The sequence below is a fragment of the Pleurodeles waltl genome, chromosome 4_2 (assembly GCF_031143425.1).
Source record: "Pleurodeles waltl isolate 20211129_DDA chromosome 4_2, aPleWal1.hap1.20221129, whole genome shotgun sequence".
NCBI lineage: Eukaryota > Metazoa > Chordata > Amphibia > Caudata > Salamandridae > Pleurodeles > Pleurodeles waltl.
Genome location: NC_090443.1, coordinates 501,906,616 through 501,927,582, shown reverse-complemented (window position 1 = coordinate 501,927,582; position 20,967 = coordinate 501,906,616). Strand labels below are relative to the sequence as shown.

The 20,967-nt window shown below is 42.9% G+C and overlaps 1 protein-coding gene across 2 annotated transcripts in view; it reads right to left on the bottom strand.

The window, feature by feature from the left end:
• Nucleotides 1–204: 204 nt before the first annotated feature.
• The window catches only part of TADA1 (transcriptional adaptor 1), a 193,009-nt gene continuing 172,246 nt past the window's right edge, over nt 205–20,967 (bottom strand). For both annotated transcript variants that reach the window (XM_069231972.1, XM_069231973.1), the window contains exon 8: nt 205–708. In XM_069231972.1, the coding sequence (XP_069088073.1) occupies nt 556–708 (153 nt within the window). In that variant the 3' untranslated portion in view covers nt 205–555. The remainder of the gene's footprint in view (nt 709–20,967) is intronic.

Below are 20,967 nucleotides of genomic sequence, written 5' to 3'. Positions count from 1 at the left end.
AAATCATAAGGATAACAATAAATGACATCCATGCCCACTCAAAGAATAACAAAATGTAGAGCGTGTAGATTGTGGCAATTTCATGCCCTGTGCTGGTATAAGCGCATCTGCAGCAAGCTGAAGCGAAAAGATAATCAACAGAGGAAAGTTATCATTCTATGGCACAAAGTAATTCATTTCGTTATGGACATCAGATTTTAAGACTATTGTGACAAAACAATTTATTTGGAAGAAAATGACACCGTCGATCAGTTACCTCTGACTTTTGGAAAGGCACTGCATTTCTTCACATGTACAGTTCACATGGCAAACGAAATGCTACCAGTTTCCCTTCCATTTTTAAGTCCATCAGATTAAATAAAAGACGAGGAAAAGGATGTTTTTGATTTCTAGCTTGAAGAAACAAATACATAGGTCAAGTTTCCATAGGAAAAAAAATCTTAATGCTTTACGCATTTGTCTGGGAATGTCTGGGTTTTTGAACCGCACTCTTGGAGTTGGTAATATGTTGTTAAGAGTGACAGTCTACAGTGTCGTGGGGCCGATCTCTGCCACTCAGCAGAGGAGGAGCCCGTCTTTCAAAGCCAGGCGTTGGCGGTGAATCTCATCCTGCTGTAGCTCTCCATGGCCTGGGTGCCACAGCTTGGCAAGCATCCTCTCAATGTTCAGTGCGTAAACTGTGTGTGAAGGAATAACTTCACGATTTACCTAGGTGGGGAGGAAAACAGAAAAAAGACAAGGGTTACAAGCTGAAATACTTTCACCGACATTCCAATAGGATCTCAAATCGTCCATCGTAAAAGTGGTGTCAGTGAAGGTTCCTATATTAATTTGACCAGTAATCCCTTTCAAATTATTTACTTTAATCCAAAATGATTCAGTTCTGCACCCTATTAGTATTAACTGATCAGTCCGTATTTCTCTGTCCCCAAACAACTACAAAAAATGTCAAGGTTCACCTAAAGAAATGTTTCAAGAGCAGTGATGTACCATTATTATTCTGCCAGTGGTGAATACTTAAAGACCAGAATGGTCTTTGGAAATTTATCTCCCAAGCTAGAGGTGGAAACAAAATAAAAATGCCTCAACTAGTACTGCAGGGCAACAAAACAGTCAACGACCAAAAATCACACGTTATACCATACTACAAGTCTTTGCCATTCATTCCTAAAGGAGAGGGGCCAAGGAGCATAAAACCACCGAGAACACAATCTCATAAAAGGAAGCTAGAGTAAGATGGAGTCAAGAGCATCCTGCTCTCTAAACTTGCTGACGCTAAGTATCATACTGTGAAGACAAGGAGAAAACGTCGAAAGACTTTCGATTAGGGCAAGGATTTAACGCGTTTGTTAAAAATGACGAGAAATAAAATTGGTTGACACAAAAAGCTGATTTCTTGGGGGAGTTGCATCAAACGCCTTTTCCAGGAGGTAGTTTTTGTGCACATCCCCACACAGCGTTCTGTAGGAGCAATTCAAATGATTGGCCTAAAATACAAGCTAGCCTAGTAAATCTCAATGGAAACACACAGCGAACAGCAGTAATTAGGGATAATACCTAAAAGAAAAGACCCGGTTTCAGGTTTAACCTAAACTTTGTAATAGTAAGAACCGAAATATGGGCACGTACTCCCATTTCATATCCGCTTCTTCAGCCTAAAGTCGGAACCGTTCTACTTGTCAAAAAGCAACCAATGCGTAATGCAACACTGAAAAGTGAGCACCTTCAAACTAGCGTTTGTTGCAAGATGGGCTCCTGTTGTAAGTGACAAAATACACATCCACCGAATTCAAGAGGTCTCAGAAGTAAAATGAAACATTTATGCATGACGGGACATGCATGTGTGATATGAAATAACGACAAAGCTGGTAAGAGTAACAGACAAGAAACAGGGTTGGGTATACTTTTGGGACTGCGGTGAGAACGACTCCCTGTGACTATACATTATGCAGGGATTATGCTGTGGCAGCAAGGGGTAATCAATTAAGTAAAAAAATACACAAGTATACCACCACGTCTGCAGTGTAGAAAGACAGTAATTGGGACACACAAGCATTGGCAAAGCCAATACTTCTCACCTAAGCAAGATCTACTGCCTTTATTAATGTTTTTTTTTAATGGAGGGTTAAGGTGGCAAACAACAGGAAGGGGCACAAAGAACAACGAGAGAGGGTGCAAACAACTACGAGAAGAGTGGGTAGGCTGTGAACAAAAATGACAGGAGGCGGGCAGGTGCAAACAACGGGCAAGCAAAGACAACGAGAAAGCAATGATGGGGGAGGCCAGATATACAAAAAAAAACTGAAAATGAGGTGAGCAGGACACTGTTAAAGTAATTAATCAGTTGTTGGTCCATGCTCTATTGAAGGGTAAACACAAACAAGAAAGTGAAACTGGCATGTTGAGCAGTGAGAAGCAAGGAAACGAGACTGACAATGAAGGCAACGAACTGTAGGTAATAGACAGGCTCTGAATCCTTTTTTTTTTTTTTTTTTTTTTAAGTAGAAAACCTCTCACCCCCAGGCATGCACCGTCTCAGGCCAAACCTAAATAGTGTTGGACCTGAATGAAGCTGTTTTTGCACCACTGTATCACAATGTATCCCACTGACTGCAGACCTAGAACCACTGACTATTATCACTTAAAGAAGTTCTTGTACATCACCAATTCTGTGCGTATGCTCAGTATTATATATATATATATATATATATGGAAAATGTCACGTACCAAGTGTACATCTCTGTTCGTGGCATTTTCTGCTGCAGATTCACATGCTGTGCATATGGATTTCGACATCTAGTGTTGGGCTCAGAGTGTTACAGGTTGTTTTTCTTCAAAGAAGTCTTTTCGAGTCACAAGATCGAGTGACTCCTCCTCTTCGGTTCCATTGCGCATGGGCAGCGACTCGGTTATTAGATTGTTTTCCCGTCGGAAGGTAAAGGAATGAGTGATAGAGTACATAGGTATAATGTAAGAGATGTCTGTGCAAATGTAAATGTATATACAAATGTAATAACTTAAACGACTACAGGCATCTGGGGAGGAGGGAGGGTGCATTCGAATCTGCAGCAGAACATGCCACAAACAGATGTACACTGGGTAAGTGACATTTTCCGTTCAATGGCATGTGTAGCTGCAGATACACATGCTGTGCATAGACTACAAAGCAGTTTGTCCTCCCAAAAAATAGCGGAGGTTAGCCTGTAGGAGTTGAAGTTGTTTGAAATAACGTTCTTAGGACAGCTTGACCTACTGTGGCTTCTTGTTGTGATAATACGTGTAAGGAAATGCCTCCTTGGCATGGTTGCCCCCTGACTTTTTGCCTTTGCTGATGCTATGTTTACAATTGAAAGTGTGCTGAGGCCTGCTAACCAGGCCCCAGCACCAGTGTTCTTTCCCTAACCTGTACTTTTGTATCCACAATTGGCAGACCCTGGCATCCAGATAAGTCCCTTGTAACTGGTACTTCTAGTACCAAGGGCCCTGATGCCAAGGAAGGTCTCTAAGGGCTGCAGCATGTCTTATGCCACCCTGGAGACCTCTCACTCAGCACAGACACACTGCTTGCCAGCTTGTGTGTGCTAGTGAGGACAAAACGAGTAAGTCGACATGGCACTCCCCTCAGGGTGCCATGCCAGCCTCTCACTGCCTATGCAGTATAGGTAAGACACCCCTCTAGCAGGCCTTACAGCCCTAAGGCAGGGTGCACTATACCATAGGTGAGGGTACCAGTGCATGAGCATGGTACCCCTACAGTGTCTAAACAAAACCTTAGACATTGTAAGTGCAGGGTAGCCATAAGAGTATATGGTCTGGGAGTTTGTCAAACACGAACTCCACAGCACCATAATGGCTACACTGAAAACTGGGAAGTTTGGTATCAAACTTCTCAGCACAATAAATGCACACTGATGCCAGTGTACATTTTATTGCAAAATACACCTCAGAGGGCACCTTAGAGGTGCCCCCTGAAACTTAACCGACTATCTGTGTAGGCTGACTAGTTCCAGCAGCCTGCCACACTAGAGACATGTTGCTGGCCCCATGGGGAGAGTGCCTTTGTCACTCTGAGGCCAGTAACAAAGCCTGCACTGGGTGGAGATGCTAACACCTCCCCCAGGCAGGAGCTGTAACACCTGGCGGTGAGCCTCAAAGGCTCACCCCTTTGTCACAGCACCGCAGGACACTCCAGCTAGTGGAGTTGCCCGCCCCCTCCGGCCCGGCCCCCACTTTTGGCGGCAAGGCCGGAGAAAATAATGAGAATAACAAGGAGGAGTCACTGGCCAGTCAGGACAGCCCCTAAGGTGTCCTGAGCTGAGGTGACTCTAACTTTTAGAAATCCTCCATCTTGCAGATGGAGGATTCCCCCAATAGGGTTAGGATTGTGACCCCCTTCCCTTGGGAGGAGACACAAAGAGGGTGTACCCACCCTCAGGGCTAGTAGCCATTGGCTACTAACCCCCCAGACCTAAACACGCCCTTAAATTTAGTATTTAAGGGCTACCCTGAACCCTAGAAAATTAGATTCCTGCGACAACAAGAAGAAGGACTGCCCAGCTGAAAACCCCTGCAGAGGAAGACCAGAAGACAACAACTGCCTTGGCTCCAGAAACTCACCGGCCTGTCTCCTGCCTTCCAACGAACTCTGCTCCAGCGACGCCTTCCAAGGGACCAGCGACCTCTGAATCCTCTGAGGACTGCCCTGCTTCGAAAAAGACAAGAAACTCCCGAGGACAGCGGACCTGCTCCAAAAAGACTGCAACTTTGTTTCCAGAAGCAGCTTTAAAGAACCCTGCAACTCCCCGCAAGAAGCGTGAGACTTGCAACACTGCACCCGGCGACCCCGACTCGGCTGGTGGAGAACCAACACCTCAGGGAGGACCCCCGGACTACTCTACGACTGTGAGTACCAAAACCTGTCCCCCCTGAGCCCCCACAGCGCCGCCTGCAGAGTGAATCCCGAGGCTTCCCCTGACCGCGACTCTCTGAAACCTAAGTCCCGACGCCTGGAAAAGGCCCTGCACCCGCAGCCCCCAGGACCTGAAGGACCGGACTTTCACTGGAGAAGTGACCCCCAGGAGTCCCTCTCCCTTGCCCCAGTGGAGGTTTCCCCGAGGAAGCCCCCCCTTGCCTGCCTGCAGCGCTGAAGAGATCCGTTGATCTCTCATAGACTAACATTGCGAACCCGACGCTTGTTTCTACACTGCACCCGGCCGCCCCCGCGCTGCTGAGGGTGAAATTTCTGTGTGGGCTTGTGTCCCCCCCGGTGCCCTACAAAACCCCCCTGGTCTGCCCTCCGAAGACGCGGGTACTTACCTGCAAGCAGACCGGAACCGGGGCACCCCCTTCTCTCCATTCTAGCCTATGCGTTTTGGGCACCACTTTGAACTCTGCACCTGACCGGCCCTGAGCTGCTGGTGTGGTGACTTTGGGGTTGCTCTGAACCCCCAACGGTGGGCTACCTTGGACCAAGAACTGAACCCTGTAAGTGTCTTACTTACCTGGTAAAACTAACAAAAACTTACCTCCCCCAGGAACTGTGAAAATTGCACTAAGTGTCCACTTTTAAAGTAGCTATTTGTCAATAACTTGAAAAGTATACATGCAATTGAAATGATTCAAAGTTCCTAATGTACTTACCTGCAATACCTTTCAAACAAGATATTACATGTTAAATTTGAACCTGTGGTTCTTAAAATAAACTAAGAAAAGATATTTTTCTATAACAAAACCTATTGGCCTGGATTTGTCTCTGAGTGTGTGTACCTCATTTATTGTCTGTGTGTATGTACAACAAATGCTTAACACTACTCCTTGGATAAGCCTACTGCTCGACCACACTACCACAAAATAGAGCATTAGTATTATCTCTTTTTACCACTATTTTACCTCTAAGGGGAACCCTTGGACTCTGTGCATGCTATTCCTTACTTTGAAATAGCACATACAGGGCCAACTTCCTACAATACGTCTAACACAGTAGTGTTTAGTGAATGTATGTGGTGTTGACCATGTAGCTGCTTTACATATTTCAGTCATTGGTATATTTCCTAAGAAAGCCATTGTTGCACCTTTCTTTCTTGTAGAATGTGCTTTGGGAGTAATTAAAAGCTGTCTTTTTGCTTTGATATAGCATGTTTGGATGCACCTTACAATCCATCGTGCTAAACCTTGTTTTGATATAGGATTACCTCTATGTGGTTTTTGGAAAGCTACAAATAGTTGTTTAGTCTTTCTAAATGGTTTAGTTCTGTCTATGCAGTACATTAAATCTCTTTTGATGTCCAATGTATGTAGAGCTCTTTCTGCCACAGAATCTGGCTGTGGAAAGAAGACTGCCAGTTCCACAGTTTGATTAATGTGAAATGGTGATATGAATTTTGGTATAAACTTTGGATTTGTTCTTAGTACAACTTTATGTCTGTATACTTGGAAGAAAGGTTCCTGAAGAGTAAAAGCTTGTAATTCCCTTGCTCTTCTTAAAGAAGAAATTGCTACTCGGAAGGCAACTTTCCATGTTAGAAATTGAAGTTGACATGAGTGCATTGGCTCACATGGTGGACCCATAAGTCTTGTAAGTACTATATTTAGATTCCACGATGGAACTGTTGGGGTTCTAGGTGGAATGATGCGTTTTAAGCCTTCCATGAAAGCTTTAATGACAGGAACTCTAAAGAGGTATGTTGTATATTTTGTAGATATGCAGAAATTGCAGTAAGATGTATTTTTATTGAAGAAAATGCTAAGTTAGATTTTTGTAAATTAAGTAAATAACATACAATATCTTGTATTGATGTTGTAAGAGGGTCTATATTTTTAGATTGACAGTAATATACAAATCTTTTCCATTTGTTTGCATAGCACTGTCGAGTAGTGGGTTTTCTTGCTTGTTTAATAACTTCCATACATTCTGATGGGAGTTGTAAATGTCCAAACTTTATGACCTCAGGAGCCAAATTGCTAGATTGAGTGCCTTGGGATTTGGATGTCTGATCTGACCTCTGTTTGGTGTTAACAGACCTAGTCTGCATGACAGTTTGGAATGTGGTACTACTGACAGATCTAGTAATGTTGTGTACCACAGATGACGTGTCCATGTTGGTGCTATGAGTATCATGTTGAGTGAGGTTTGACGCAACTTGTTGACTTGAAACAAACGGAAGGAGTGGGAGAGGGGAAAAACGTACGCAAATATCCCTGACTAACTGATCCATAGGGCATTGCCCTTGGGTAGGGGGATGTGGGTGTCTGGATGAGAAGTTTTGGCATTTTTTGTTTTCGCTTGTGGCAAACAGGTCTATGTTTGGTGTTCCCCACTTTTGAAAATAGTTTTGAAGTACTTGAGGATAAATCTCCCATTTGTGAGTTTGTTGGTGATTTCTGCTGAGGATATCTGCCAACTGATTGTCTATCCCTGGGATGTACTGTGCTAATAGATGAATTTGGTTGTGGACTGCCCATTTCCAAATTCTTTTGGCTAAAAGGGACAGTTGGGATAAATGTGTCCCTCCCTGTTTGTTGAGATAATACATGGTTGTCATGTTGTCTGTTTTGATAAGAACAATCTTCTGTGTAAGGAAAGGTTGGAAAGCCTTGAGTGCTAGAAAGACAGCTAATAACTCCAAGTGGTTTATGTGTAGCTGTTTCTGTTTGACATCCCATTGTCCTTGAATGTTGTGATTGTTTAGGTGAGCTCCCCAACCAATCATTGATGCAGCTGTTGTAATTATGGTCTGAGGCACAGGGTTTTAAAATGACTGCCCCTTGATTAGATTTGTGGAATTCCACCACTGAAGGGACATATATGTTTAGCGGTCTATAAACACTAGATCTTGGAGTTAACCGTGTGCCTGTGACCATTGTTCTGCAAGGCACTGTTGTAAGGGCTGCATGTTTAGTCTTGTGTGTGGAACAATTGCAATACAGGATGCCATCATCCCTAGAAGTTTCATGACAAATCTGACAGTGTATTGTTGATTTGGTTGAATTTGCGGGATTAGATTTTGGAAAGCTTGTATCCTTTGTGTATTTGGATATGCTAGAGCTTGTTGAGTATTTAGTATTGCACCTAACTATGGTTGTAGTTGTGCTGGTTGAAGGTGTGATTTTGGTAGTTTACTGAGAAACCTAGTGTGTGTAAGGTTTGTATTACATAATGTGTATGATTTTTGGCATTGTGTATGACTGCTTGATTTTATTAGCCAACCGTCTAGATATGGAAAGACATGTATAGGTTGTCTTCTTAGGTAGGCTGCCACTACTGCCAAGCACTTTGTGAATACCTTGGCGCTGTTGTTATTCCAAAGGGTAACACTTTGAAATGGTAGTGTTTTCCCTGAATGACAACCCTGAGGTATTTTCTTTGGGCAGGATGGATGGTATGTGTAAATACGCATCCTTGAGGTCTAAGGCTATCATGAAATCTTGTTTTTGTAGTAGTGGGATGACATCCTGTAAAGTTACCATGTGAAAATGTTCTGAAAGGATGTAAAGATTGAGGGACCTGAGGTCTAATATTGGCCTGAGGGTGCCATCTTTTTAGGGAATTAGAAAGTATAGTGAATAAACTCCTGTTCCTATCTGAGACAGTGGAACTAATTCTATTGCTTGTTTGAGTAGTAGAGATTGGACCTCTTCTTGTAACAGAATTGTGTGTTCTATGGTTGGTTTGTGAAACCTTGGTGGAATAGTTGGAGGAGTGTTTATCAATTCTAGGCAATAACCATTGCGGATAATTGATAGCACCCAGTTGTCTGTGGTAATATTTTGCCAATGTGTGTGAAACTGCTGTAGTCTTCCACCCACAGGAGAGGTGTGGAGTGGAAGGGAATGAGGGAAGTCACTGTTTTGGGTGTGTTGCATGCTGCTTAGAGGTCTGGAATTTTCCTCTATTTCTGGAGTATTGTCCTTTATATGTGCCTCTAAAACTACCACGTTGGTACTGTGTTTGGTAGGCTGGTTTTGTTTGAGAGGTTGACGCCTCTGAGGTCTGTGGTCTGAAACCACCTCGAAAATGAGGTTTATGAAATGACCCGCTATATGGTGTAGAATAGAGTGCACCCATTGCTTTTGCTGTGTCTGAGTCTTTTCGTAGCTTCTCAATTACTGTGACTACCTCTGGGTCCAAAAGATGTTTTTTATCGAAAGGCATGTTTAACACAGCCTGTTGTATTTCTGGCTTGAATCCAGAAGATCGGAGCCATGCATGGCTACGTATAGTGACTGCTGTGTTGACAGTCCTAGCAGCTGTATCTGCTGCATCTAGGGCAGACCTTATTTGGTTGTTTGTGATAGCTTGTCCTTCCTCCACTACTTGTTGAGCCCTTTTTTGGTGTTCTTTGGGGAGATGCTGTATTATATCTTGCATCTCGTCCCAATGGGCTCTATCCTAACGAGCTAGTAGTGCTTGTGAGTTAGCTATCCTCCACTGGTTTGCTGCTTGAGACGCAACTCTTTTCCCTGCAGCATCAAATTTCCTGCATTCTTTATCTTTAGGGGGTGTATCTCCTGAGGACTGACTATTTGCCCTCTTCCTGGCAGCACTAACTGCAATAGAATCAGGTGGTACCTGATGGGTGATATAATCAGGGTCAGAAGGTGCAGGTTTGTACTTTCTCAATTCTAGGTGTTATAATGTGTGCCTTTACTGGTTCTTTAAAAATCTGATCCGCATGTTTTACCACGCCTGGGAGCATTGGGAGGCATTGGTATCTAGAATGAGTTGAGGATAAAGTGTTGGATAAAAAATCCTCTTCTTGTGGTTCTGTATGCATGGTAACCCCATGATAGGCTGCAGCCCCAGGTATGACTTGGTTATATACAATACTATCCTCAGGTAGTGATGGTTTAGAGGGGTAGCTGTCTGGGTCATTGCTTGGGATGGGATCATGGTCCTAATGATCCCATGGACCAACAGTGTTCTGTTGTGAATCATATGAATGAGTGGGTGAATGCATTGGTGTAGGGCTGGTGGGAGGAGAGGTACGTAAGTGCGGAGAATGAGGAGGAGAAGACTGAGGAGGTGGTGGTTTCTCCTTCTGTTTTGGAACTTTAGCTGAAGGCTGCATAGTGTCCAATTCCTCCTGAAATGCTAGCTTCCTCTAGAGCAGTGAGAATTCTCCCTGTTTCTTTATGGATGTGAATCCTGGATTGCCTTTCATCCATAATTTGCAGTATTGGTTCTACCTCTGACTCCTCTTCAGAGGTTTTGTGGCTTTGTTTAAGTCTTTTAGAAAGTCCTTGTTCCTCTGTATATGTTGGTTTTTTCGTCTCCGAAGCATGTTTTTTCAGGATCGAAAAAGATGAGGAAGAGGAAGGTTTCGGCTCCGAAACAGGTTTTCTTATGTTCGACTCCAAAAACTGGTGTTTACTGGAGTCTAAGACAGAGCTTTTTGTTGTCGCCGAGGTTTTTGGAGGAGTGGCCGTTTTCGGTGCCAAACTGGGGGGGTCAGTCACTGACCGTCCTTTTTCGGGCCGAGCCATGGCCTTCCGGCAGTGGCGTACCCAAGATTTTTTCTTTTGTGAGGGTGCAGGGGCAGACGTACTCACATGCTATCTGGCTGTGACGGGTCTGTCTTCCTCCGATTCCTGCTCCGACTCAGAATCTCGGACTGAGACTGCTGTCTTCATTAATTCTTCCTCTTCTACATCAAAATGTTCCCCGCTCTTCGACACCATTTCAAGCCTTCTTGCTCTTCTGTCTCTTAAAGTCGTTTTCGATCGAAAGGATTGACAGGCCTCACAATTTTCCTCCCGATGGTCTGGAGAAAGGCAGAGGTTCCAAACCAGATTCTGGTCTGTATATGGGTACTTCGCGTGGCACGAGGGCAAAATCAGAAGAGTCCTATCCATGAGGCTCTCCACGCGTCGGCCCGACTTGGCCCGAGTTGTGCGCGCACGCCTGAAGGACGAACAAAGTTGTTTCCCGACGGTACTGCTGTGTCGATGGAAGATTATTAACCCGATCGATACAATACAGTAGAAATGAAAGTTTATTAAAGTTTTCCAAATCTAAATCTCGGAGCGAGAAGGAAACACGTCCGAACCGACGGTGGAAAGAAAATCTTGCAACGGAGTTGATGCCCATGCGCAATGGAACCGAAGAGGAGGAGTCACTCGATCTCGTGACTCGAAAAGACTTCTTCGAAGAAAAAAACTTGTAACACTCCGAGCCCAACACTAGATGTCGGAATCCATATGCACAGCATGTGTATCTGCAGCTACACATGCCAACGAACATACTATATATATATATATATATATATACACACACACACACACACACACACACACACACACACAGGGAGTGCAGAATTATTAGGCAAATGAGTATTTTGACCACATCATCCTCTTTATGCATGTTGTCTTACTCCAATCTGTATAGGCTCGACAGCCTACTACCAATTAAGCATATTAGGTGATGTGCATCTCTGTAATGAGAAGGGGTGTGGTCTAATGACATCAACACCCTATATCAGGTGTGCATAATCATTAGGCAACTTCCTTTCCTTTGGCAAAATGGGTCAAAAGGAGGACTTGACAGGCTCAGAAAAGTCAAAAATAGTGAGATATCTTGCAGAGGGATGCAGCACTCTTAAAATTGCAAAGCTTCTGAAGCGTGATCATCGAACAATCAAGCGTTTCATTCAAAATAGTCAACAGGGTCGCAAGAAGCGTGTGGAAAAACCAAGGCGCAAAATAACTGCCCATGAACTGAGAAAAGTCAAGCGTGCAGCTGCCACGATGCCACTTGCCACCAGTTTGGCCATATTTCAGAGCTGCAACATCACTGGAGTGCCCAAAAGCACAAGGTGTGCAATACTCAGAGACATGGCCAAGGTAAGAAAGGCTGAAACGTCAAGACTGGGCCAAGAAATATCTCAAGACTGATTTTTCTAAGGTTTTATGGACTGATGAAATGAGAGTGAGTCTTGATGGGCCAGATGGATGGGCCCGTGGCTGGATTGGTAAAGGGCAGAGAGCTCCAGTCCGACTCAGACGCCAGCAAGGTGGAGGTGGAGTACTGGTTTGGGCTGGTATCATCAAAGATGAGCTTGTGGGGCCTTTTCGGGTTGAGGATGGAGTCAAGCTCAACTCCCAGTCCTACTGCCAGTTCCTGGAAGACACCTTCTTCAAGCAGTGGTACAGGAAGAAGTCTGCATCCTTCAAGAAAAACATGATTTTCATGCAGGACAATGCTCCATCACACGCGTCCAAGTACTCCACAGCGTGGCTGGCAAGAAAGGGTATAAAAGAAGGAAATCTAATGACATGGCCTCCTTGTTCACCTGATCTGAACCCCATTGAGAACCTGTGGTCCATCATCAAATGTGAGATTTACAAGGAGGGAAAACAGTACACCTCTCTGAACAGTGTCTGGGAGGCTGTGGTTGCTGCTGCACGCAATGTTGATGGTGAACAGATCAAAACACTGACAGAATCCATGGATGGCAGGCTTTTGAGTGTCCTTGCAAAGAAAGGTGGCTATATTGGTCACTGATTTGTTTTTGTTTTGTTTTTGAATGTCAGAAATGTATATTTGTGAATGTTGAGATGTTATATTGGTTTCACTGGTAATAATAAATAATTGAAATGGGTATATATATTTTTTTGTTGAGTTGCCTAATAATTATGCACAGTAATAGTCACCTGCACACACAGATATCCCCCTAACATAGCTAAAACTAAAAACAAACTAAAAACTACTTCCAAAAATATTCAGCTTTGATATTAATGAGTTTTTTGGGTTCATTGAGAACATGGTTGTTGTTCAATAATAAAATTAATCCTCAAAAATACAACTTGCCTAATAATTCTGCACTCCCTGTATATGGAAAATGTTATTTTACCCAGTAGATATCTGTTCATGACATGTAGTGCTCTAGATGCACGTGCTATGTATACGTCTGCCATCTAGTGTTGGGCTCGGAGTGTTTCAAGTTGTTTTTCTTCAAAGAAGCTTTTCGACTCACGAGATCGAGTGACTGCTCCTCTCGGTGATAGTGCGCGTGGGCATCTAGACCTTTGTTAGATTGTTTTCCCGCAGGAGCGTGGAGTAAAGAGTGTACAGGTATATTTGTACCTATATAGTAAAGAAATGAGATGTCCATGCAATCTATATACATATTTACAATATAATACTACTACAACGGCCACAGGCTTCGGGGAGGAGGGAGGGTGCATGTGAATCTACAGCACTACATGCCACAACAGATGTTTACTGGATAAGTGACATTTTCCGTTCAATGGCACATGCTGTGCATAGACTGAAAAGCAGTCCCTCCTAAGAAATAAGCAGTGGCTAGCCTGTAGGAGTTCTAGTAGTTTGAAATACTGTTTTAAGCACTGCTTGTCCAACATTTGCTTTTCGGCGAGATAATACATCCACACAGTAGTGTTTAATAAATGTGTGTGGTATAGACCATGTGGCTGCTTTACATATGTCTGCCATTTGTATATTGCCTAAGGATGCCATTGAAGCTCCTTTTTTCCTTCGAAGTTAACGGTAGATGTCTTTTGGCTTCAAGATTGCAAGTTTGTATTCATTTGACAACCCATCGTGCTATTCCAGTTTTTGAAATAGGATAACCTTTGTGTGGCTGTTGAAAAGCAACAAAGTTGTTTAGATTTTTCTAAAATCTTTTGTTCTGTCTATATAATACATGAGAGCTCTTAACATCAAGGGTGTGAAGACCTCTTTCAGCAACTGATTGTGGCTGTGGCGAGAAGACTGGCAATTCCACTGACTGACTGATATGAAAAGGTGAAACAATTTTTGGTAGAATTTTGGATTTTTCCTAAGAACTATTTTGTTTTTGTGAATTTGAAAGAAAGGTTCTTCTAAAGTGAATGCATGGGTTCAAATGGTGGTCTCATAAGTCTTGTGAGTACAATGTTAAGATTCCTTACAGGAGCTGATGGTGCTCTAGGTGGAATAACTCTTTTAAGACCTCCCATTAAGGCTTTTATAAGAAGAATCCTAAATAGGGAAGTATGTTGTCTGTTTTCGAGGTAGGCAGCTATTGCTGTTAAATGTATCCTAATAGAGGAGATCGCAAGGTTTGCTTTTCGTAAATGCAGCAAATAGCAAACAATATCCTGAACTGGGGCTGTAAGTGGGTCAGTGTCTTTAGGTTGACAATAGTAGACAAAACACTTCCATTTAGATACATTACACTGTCTAGTTGTGGGTTTGCATGCTTCTTTTAGAATATCCATACACTTAGATGGAAGTTGTAAGTAGCCAGGTTCTACGACTTCAGGAGCCTAATCGCCAGGTTGAGTATGCTGGGATTTGGATGTCTGATTTGACCTCTCCTTTGAGTCAACCGATCTGGTCTGTTTGGTAGCCTTTGATGTGGTACTACAGACAGATTCAACAGTGTTGTGTACCAAGGTTGACGTGCCCACGTCAGAGCTATGAGTATCATGGTGAGCGAGGTTTGTTTCATCTTTTTGATCAGAAATAGAATTAGTGGGAGAGGTGGAAAAGCGTAAGCAAACATCCCTGACCAGTTGATCCATAGAGCATTGACCTTGGATTGATGGTGTGGGTACCAGGATGTAACGTTTTGCCATTTTGCATTTTCTTTTGTGGTGAAAAGGTCTATTTCTGGGTTTACCCACATTTCCCAATTTGTGTATTTGTTGCGGCGTCCTGCTTAAGAAGTCTGCAAGTTGATTGTGTATTCCTGGGATATATTCTGCCACTAATTGAACTTGATTGTGAAGTGCCATTTCCAAGTTGTCTGTGCTAGAAGGGACAACTGAGATGGATGTGTCTCCCCCTCTTTTAGCAAATAATAGATTGTTGTTATTTTGTCTGTCCTTATTAACACTGTCTTGTGTGTGATTTGTGTTTGAAAGGCTTTGAGTGTGAGGAACACTGTTAGTAATTCCAAGTGATTTATGTGATAAGTCTGTTGGATCGAGTCCCATTGTCCCTGTATAGTGAGGTTGTTAAGATGAGCTCCCCAACCTATCATTGATGCATCTGTTGTGATTATGGTCTGAAGCATAGGGTCCTGAAAGGGCCTTCCTTTTGATAGGTTGGTGTGATTCCACCATTGCAGAGAGTGGAAAGTTTGGCGGTCCAGCAACACTAGATCCTGAATATGACCCTGTGCCTGAGACCATTGTTGCAAGAGACACTGCTGTAGTGGTCTCATGTTTAGGAGTGCATTGGGTACTACTGCTATGCATGATGCCATCAAACCCAATAGTTTCATGATTAACTGTACTTTGTAAGTGTGGTTGTATTGCATTTGAGATATGAGATTGTGAAAAGCTTGAATTCTCACTGGGTTTGGATATGCTAATGCTGATTGAGTGTTCAGAACTGCTCCCAGATATTATTGTATTTGTGCTGGCTGCAGGTGATATTTTTGATAAATGATTGTAAATCCTAGGCTGTGTAGAGTGTTCACTGTATACTGTGTGCATTGTTGACATGATTGAATTGTACTGGCTTTTATGATCTAGTTGTCCAGATACGGAAAGACATGTATGTATTGTCTTCTGAGGAATGCTGCAACCACTGCTAGACATTTGGTAAATGCCCTTGGTGCTGTTGTTACTCCGAAGGGTAGTATGTTGAATTGGTAATGCTTTCCTGCTATTACAAATCTTAAGATATTTTCGGTGTGGGGGATGTATTGGAATGTGAAGATAAGCATCTTTGAGATCTAATGCTGTCATGTAATCTTGTTTTTGTAATATGGGAATGACATCTTGTAGAGTGACCATATGAAAGTGTTCTGAAAGTACGTATAGATTGAGGGGTCTGAGATCTAGGATTGGTCTGAGAGTACCATCCTTTTTTTGGTATTATGAAGTATAGTGAATATACTCCTAACCCCTGCTGGGATATAGGTGCCATCTCTATGGCTCCTTTGAGCAGGATTGATTGCACTTCTTTTTTCAATAAAATGAGATGCGACTGAGTTAGTGTGAACGAGGTGGAATGTTTGGTAGAGTGGAAATGAGTTCTAGACAATAACCGTGTTGGATAATTAATAGAACCCACTGATCTGTAGTGATGTGGTGCCATTGTGGACAGAAATTTGCCAGTCTTCCTCCCACAGGAGATGTGTGGTCTGTGGGGATGTTGAGAAAGTCACTGTTTATTTGATTGTGAGGAACCTCTGGAGGTGGAGGGTTTACCTCTTCCTCTATTGTTGCATCCTCTATCGGAGCCTCTGAATGATCCTCTTCAATAAAATTGTGAGGGTTGTGTTTGTTGGGGGGTTGCCATCTCTGTAGCTGATGGTTTGAAACCCTCTCTAAATTGTGGTCTACGAAAAGTACTTCTGGTGGGTGTGGTATGTAACGTCCCCATGGCTTTAGCTGTTTATGAATCTTTTTTAAGTTTGTCTATAGTTGGTTTTAAACCTGAACATCTTAACCAGGCATGTCTCCTAATAAGCATGCTGGTGTTAATTGATCGAGCTGCTGTATCAGCTGCACCTGTGGCACATCTAATAGCGTTAATAGATATTGTTTGCCCTTTGTTTACTATCTGCTGTCCTCTTTTTTGATGTTCTAGAGGGAAGTATTGCAATAGCTCTCATTTTATCCCAGTGTGCTCTATCATATCTAGCTAAAAGAGCTTGTAAATTGGCTATTTTCCACTGATTTGCAGCTTGTGAAGCTACTCTTTCTTCCTGCTTTCTTTATCCGTAGGAGGGACATCTCCTGTGGACTGACTGTTAGCCCTTCTCTTTGCTGCCCCAACTACAATTGAATCAGGAGGTAATTCGGTTCTTATAAACACAGGGTCTGAGGGTGCTGGTTTATACTTTTTATCCACTCTAGGAGTGATAATCTTAGATTTAACAGGCTCTTGGAAGATATAAGAATCATGTCTGAGCATTCCTGGAAGCATGGGAAGACATTCATATTGTTTATGTGTTGACGCTAGTGTGTCAAAAAGGAAATCTTGCTCTATCTGATCTATGGGCATTTGTACATTATGATAGGCTGCAGCTCTAGCCACAACTTGTTTGTATACAATAGTGTCTTCTGGTGGTGAGGGTCTGGCAAGATATAGATGTGGGTCATTTGGTAAAATGGGATCTGAATACTGCTGGTCACCACTAAGATCATCCCTATGTGGTGAAATTAAGGATGTATGTGGCGATAATTGTGCTTCATATGTAGGTGATTGTGGTGGTGTGGAAGGAATAACAAAAGAAAGTGGTGGTGAAGGCTGTTATACTTTGTAGCCTCTTCCTGTTTGTCTCTGAAGACCTTCTTTGATGGAGGTACTTCTTTTGAAGTGTCTTTAAAAGCCAATTTCCTTTTAAAGGACATAGGAGGGGAGGCATTTATTCTTCCTTTGTCCTTTTGACTGTGTATCTTTCGCTGTTTGGCGTCCATCACCTCTAAAATAGGTAGTATGTCCATGGATTCCTGGGTAGAAGTAGTTTGTTCACTACCCATTCCTTTCAACTCCGAAGGTTTGTGTTTTGATCGAACCGAGAGCATTGGCTCTGAAGATGTTGTTGATTTTTTCGGCTCCGAAGATGTGATTTCGGATTTTGGGCTTGATTCAGAGACTGGTGTAGGAGTCTGTTTGGTTGATGCTGAATGCACTTTAGTCTTGAATCTCTGTGTCAAACCCAAAGGTTGGTCATCTAGACTTTCTTTTTGAAATCGACCATGGCCCGAAGGCAGCGGAGGATCGACGACTAGTGCTGGAGTCTTTTTATGCAATTTTGTGTGGTGCAATGGAGCAGTTGTACTCCGGAGGCATGTAGTGGCTGTTGTCATCGGAGTGCTCATCAGAGTCTGAGTCTTGGATGGAAAAAAATCTACCCCTTGTCGAACTTCTTCTTGAGCATGTTCTTCACCGAAGATATCCGGTGTGTCTTCTGAGGATTTCAATGCCATTTCAAGACGACAAGCTTTACGGTACCAAACAGTCTTTTTAGATTGAAAAGATCTACAGGCTTCACAATTCTCTTCTTGATTGTCTCGAGATAGACAAAGATTACACACGGTATGTTGATCGGTGTACGGAAATTTAGCGCGACACTGAGGGAAGAATCAAAATGGAGTTTGTTCCATCAGACTTATATTGAAGTAGGTCCTAAAAGGGGGTTGACCTTGTACAGGTGAGAAATTCCACCCCAACGTCCTAAATCGGATCGAGTATAGATGGAAACACAATCGAAAACACTACAGACGATATTATAGAAAAGATAGAACAAGTTCTCAATTACCAAACTGAGATTCACCGGATCGAGTGGAAACACGTCCAAACCCGACAGCGGAAAGAAAACAACCTTACAAAGGACTTGATGTCCATGCGCACTATCACCGAGAGGAGGAGTCACTTGATCTTGTGACTCAAAAAGCTTCTATGAAAAAAATAACCTGTAACACTCCGAGCCTAACACTAGATGGCAGACTTATGCACACCATGTGTAACAACAGCTACACGTCATTGAATATATATATATATATATATATATATATATATATATATATATATATATATATATATATATATATATATATATATGCATAACTGTATAAAATCATCCAGAGACATGGCATCAGCGATGTGGCTACCACTTACAAACTCTCAAAAATTAATAGATGCCAAAAGGCCCCATGCAATGGGTGGAATGAGATTGTGGAGGTTAAGGGAAATATGTACTTTGAATACAATCGCATGACCAACACAGTGGCAGATTAACGCATTCTGCTAAGCACACAAGAAAAGGTGGGCTAGCATCTTAGTTTATTTCTCAGCCTCAGTAATCCTCATAGTAATTTGGGAGACTAATGTCTTCAATTCTCTGAACAAGTGCTATACTCAATTAAATACTAGTTACCAGTACAGTAAGAAAGAAACAGCAAAGGCAAAATCATTAAGTCTGGCCCTGGAAGCAGTTGTGATGGCTACATTTTTTGATTTACTGCAAGCATGTGAGACAAACATACATATAAAGGAAAAAATAAAAAATAAACACATCCCCATATACTTGCAAAAAAGGTTTAAATAAAAAAAAACTGCCATTGTATAAAATGTTAATATAACAATAGGGTGCCCCCCCCAGTGTATTTAAAGAAGGAAAGAAAGAACAAGGTACCTACCTTCGGTAATGCCTTTTCGGGTAAAGACTATATAACTGCAGGCTCTTCTCTTTTTGAATACTCCCCAGGTGTCAGACTCGATCTGGAAAATCTTAAAAAGTACCCCTGCATGCTGACAAGTGATGGTGTGTGGCTTCACACTGACATTCCTCCGCTTCAGAAGTGACACGCAAGGCTCATGCGCGCTGACATCAACTGCTTTCTGAACCGTCTGCACCTAGGATATCCCACCTTCATATTAGTAGTGAAACGTGTGCAGAGCTCTAATTGGGACCGTTTTAAAATAAGAAGAATCAAATTCGTAGATGGGGAGTAACGGAAGGTTGGTGAGGAATCTGCAGTTCGAGTCCCTACTAGAAAGAGCGTTACTGAAGGCAAGTAACTTATTCTTCTGATAGAGACTTCTAACCACAGAGTCCTCATCTTTTGAATAGAGAACAACACTGTACCTCCTGGAAGATGTGTCTGTGAACTCACTCAAACAAAAACGTTCAACAGGACAGAGCAGGCAAAGTGCCAGACCAGATTATCCAGAAAATGGTGCTTCGTGAATATATGGAGGGAATCCCATGTCGCTGCCTAGCAAACATCCAATGCAGGTGTAGCAGCCTTGGTACTGGTGCTGTGAGCCTGTAAACCCTCTTGGACTGCTTTTTAGCCAGTGTGTTGCAGATCTTAATACAGAGCAAGATCCAACAAGAGATGGTCACCTTCTACAGAGCCTTGCCTTTCTTTGCTTCAGCGAATCCACTAAATAGTTTACCTGGTGTTTCCTAGTATAATCAATACAGAACCTAAGAGCCCTTTTCGGATATAGTCAATGGATTCTTTCAGTCTCCATAGAGGGGTGAAGTGAAGACAGAATGCTGGATGGTGATGTTCTGCTCAAAATGAAATGGAGACCCTAACCTGCGGAAAGAATGATGCTCGGGTCCGTAGAACTAGCTTATCATGTCAGAAGTGCTGTAAGGTGAGTTAACGGAAAGGGCTTGTATCACACTTGCCCGCTGTGCTGATGTTATCCTGAGATATCCCATCTTCAATGTGAGCAGCTGAAGAGTACAGCTGTGAAGAGGTTTGAAAGGAACACACACGAGGAATGTAAGAACCAAATTCAAATCCCATTGTATCATAATAAATGGTCAAGGGGGGAAAAATGCAGTAAATCCTCAAGGAAACACATCACTCTTGATGATTTAAACAAAGAGGGCTCGTTCAGCACTGCAAAAAGCCCAAAGGAGCAGACGGATACCCTTAAACAATGGCCAATGCTAGTCATTACTAGAGACCACACAAACAACAACAAATTGAACAGCTGACCAGGTTATGGGTCAATCCACAAACCTGCCCAAATGGCAAGTGTATACAGATTTGGTTGAGGGATGCCTGGATACCAAGATGACGTCAACAACTTCATGAGGAAGATGAAAAGAGCTCAACTACAGTAGCAAAATCTCTAAGTATGAGGTGGAGCATTTGCAGGTTTGGAATGTAGGACCCTGCCCTGTTGCTGAGAGGAAACGCCCCGAAGGGGCAGCCTAATCGGAGGACAGATCCTCAATTTTCTGTTCCCAATCCGGGGCCACTGGGATGACTTGCAGGAGTCCCAAGCTCCACTCTATGCATAACGCCTCTCAGAGTGAGGGACGCCTTGAAAATTCCAAACATGCAAATGTACTGACACTGAACGTTCTCAGCAGGGGCGAAAAGATTGAGCCATAGTTGTCCCATTCACAGAACAGTCCCTGCACCTCCACTGGGTGTAACCACCATTCGCGATCCGCAAGGCATCGATGGTGGAGTTTGTCTGCCCTGACGTTGAGAGATCTCGCCAGTTGGCAAAATCTCCTGGCTTTACAGCCATGT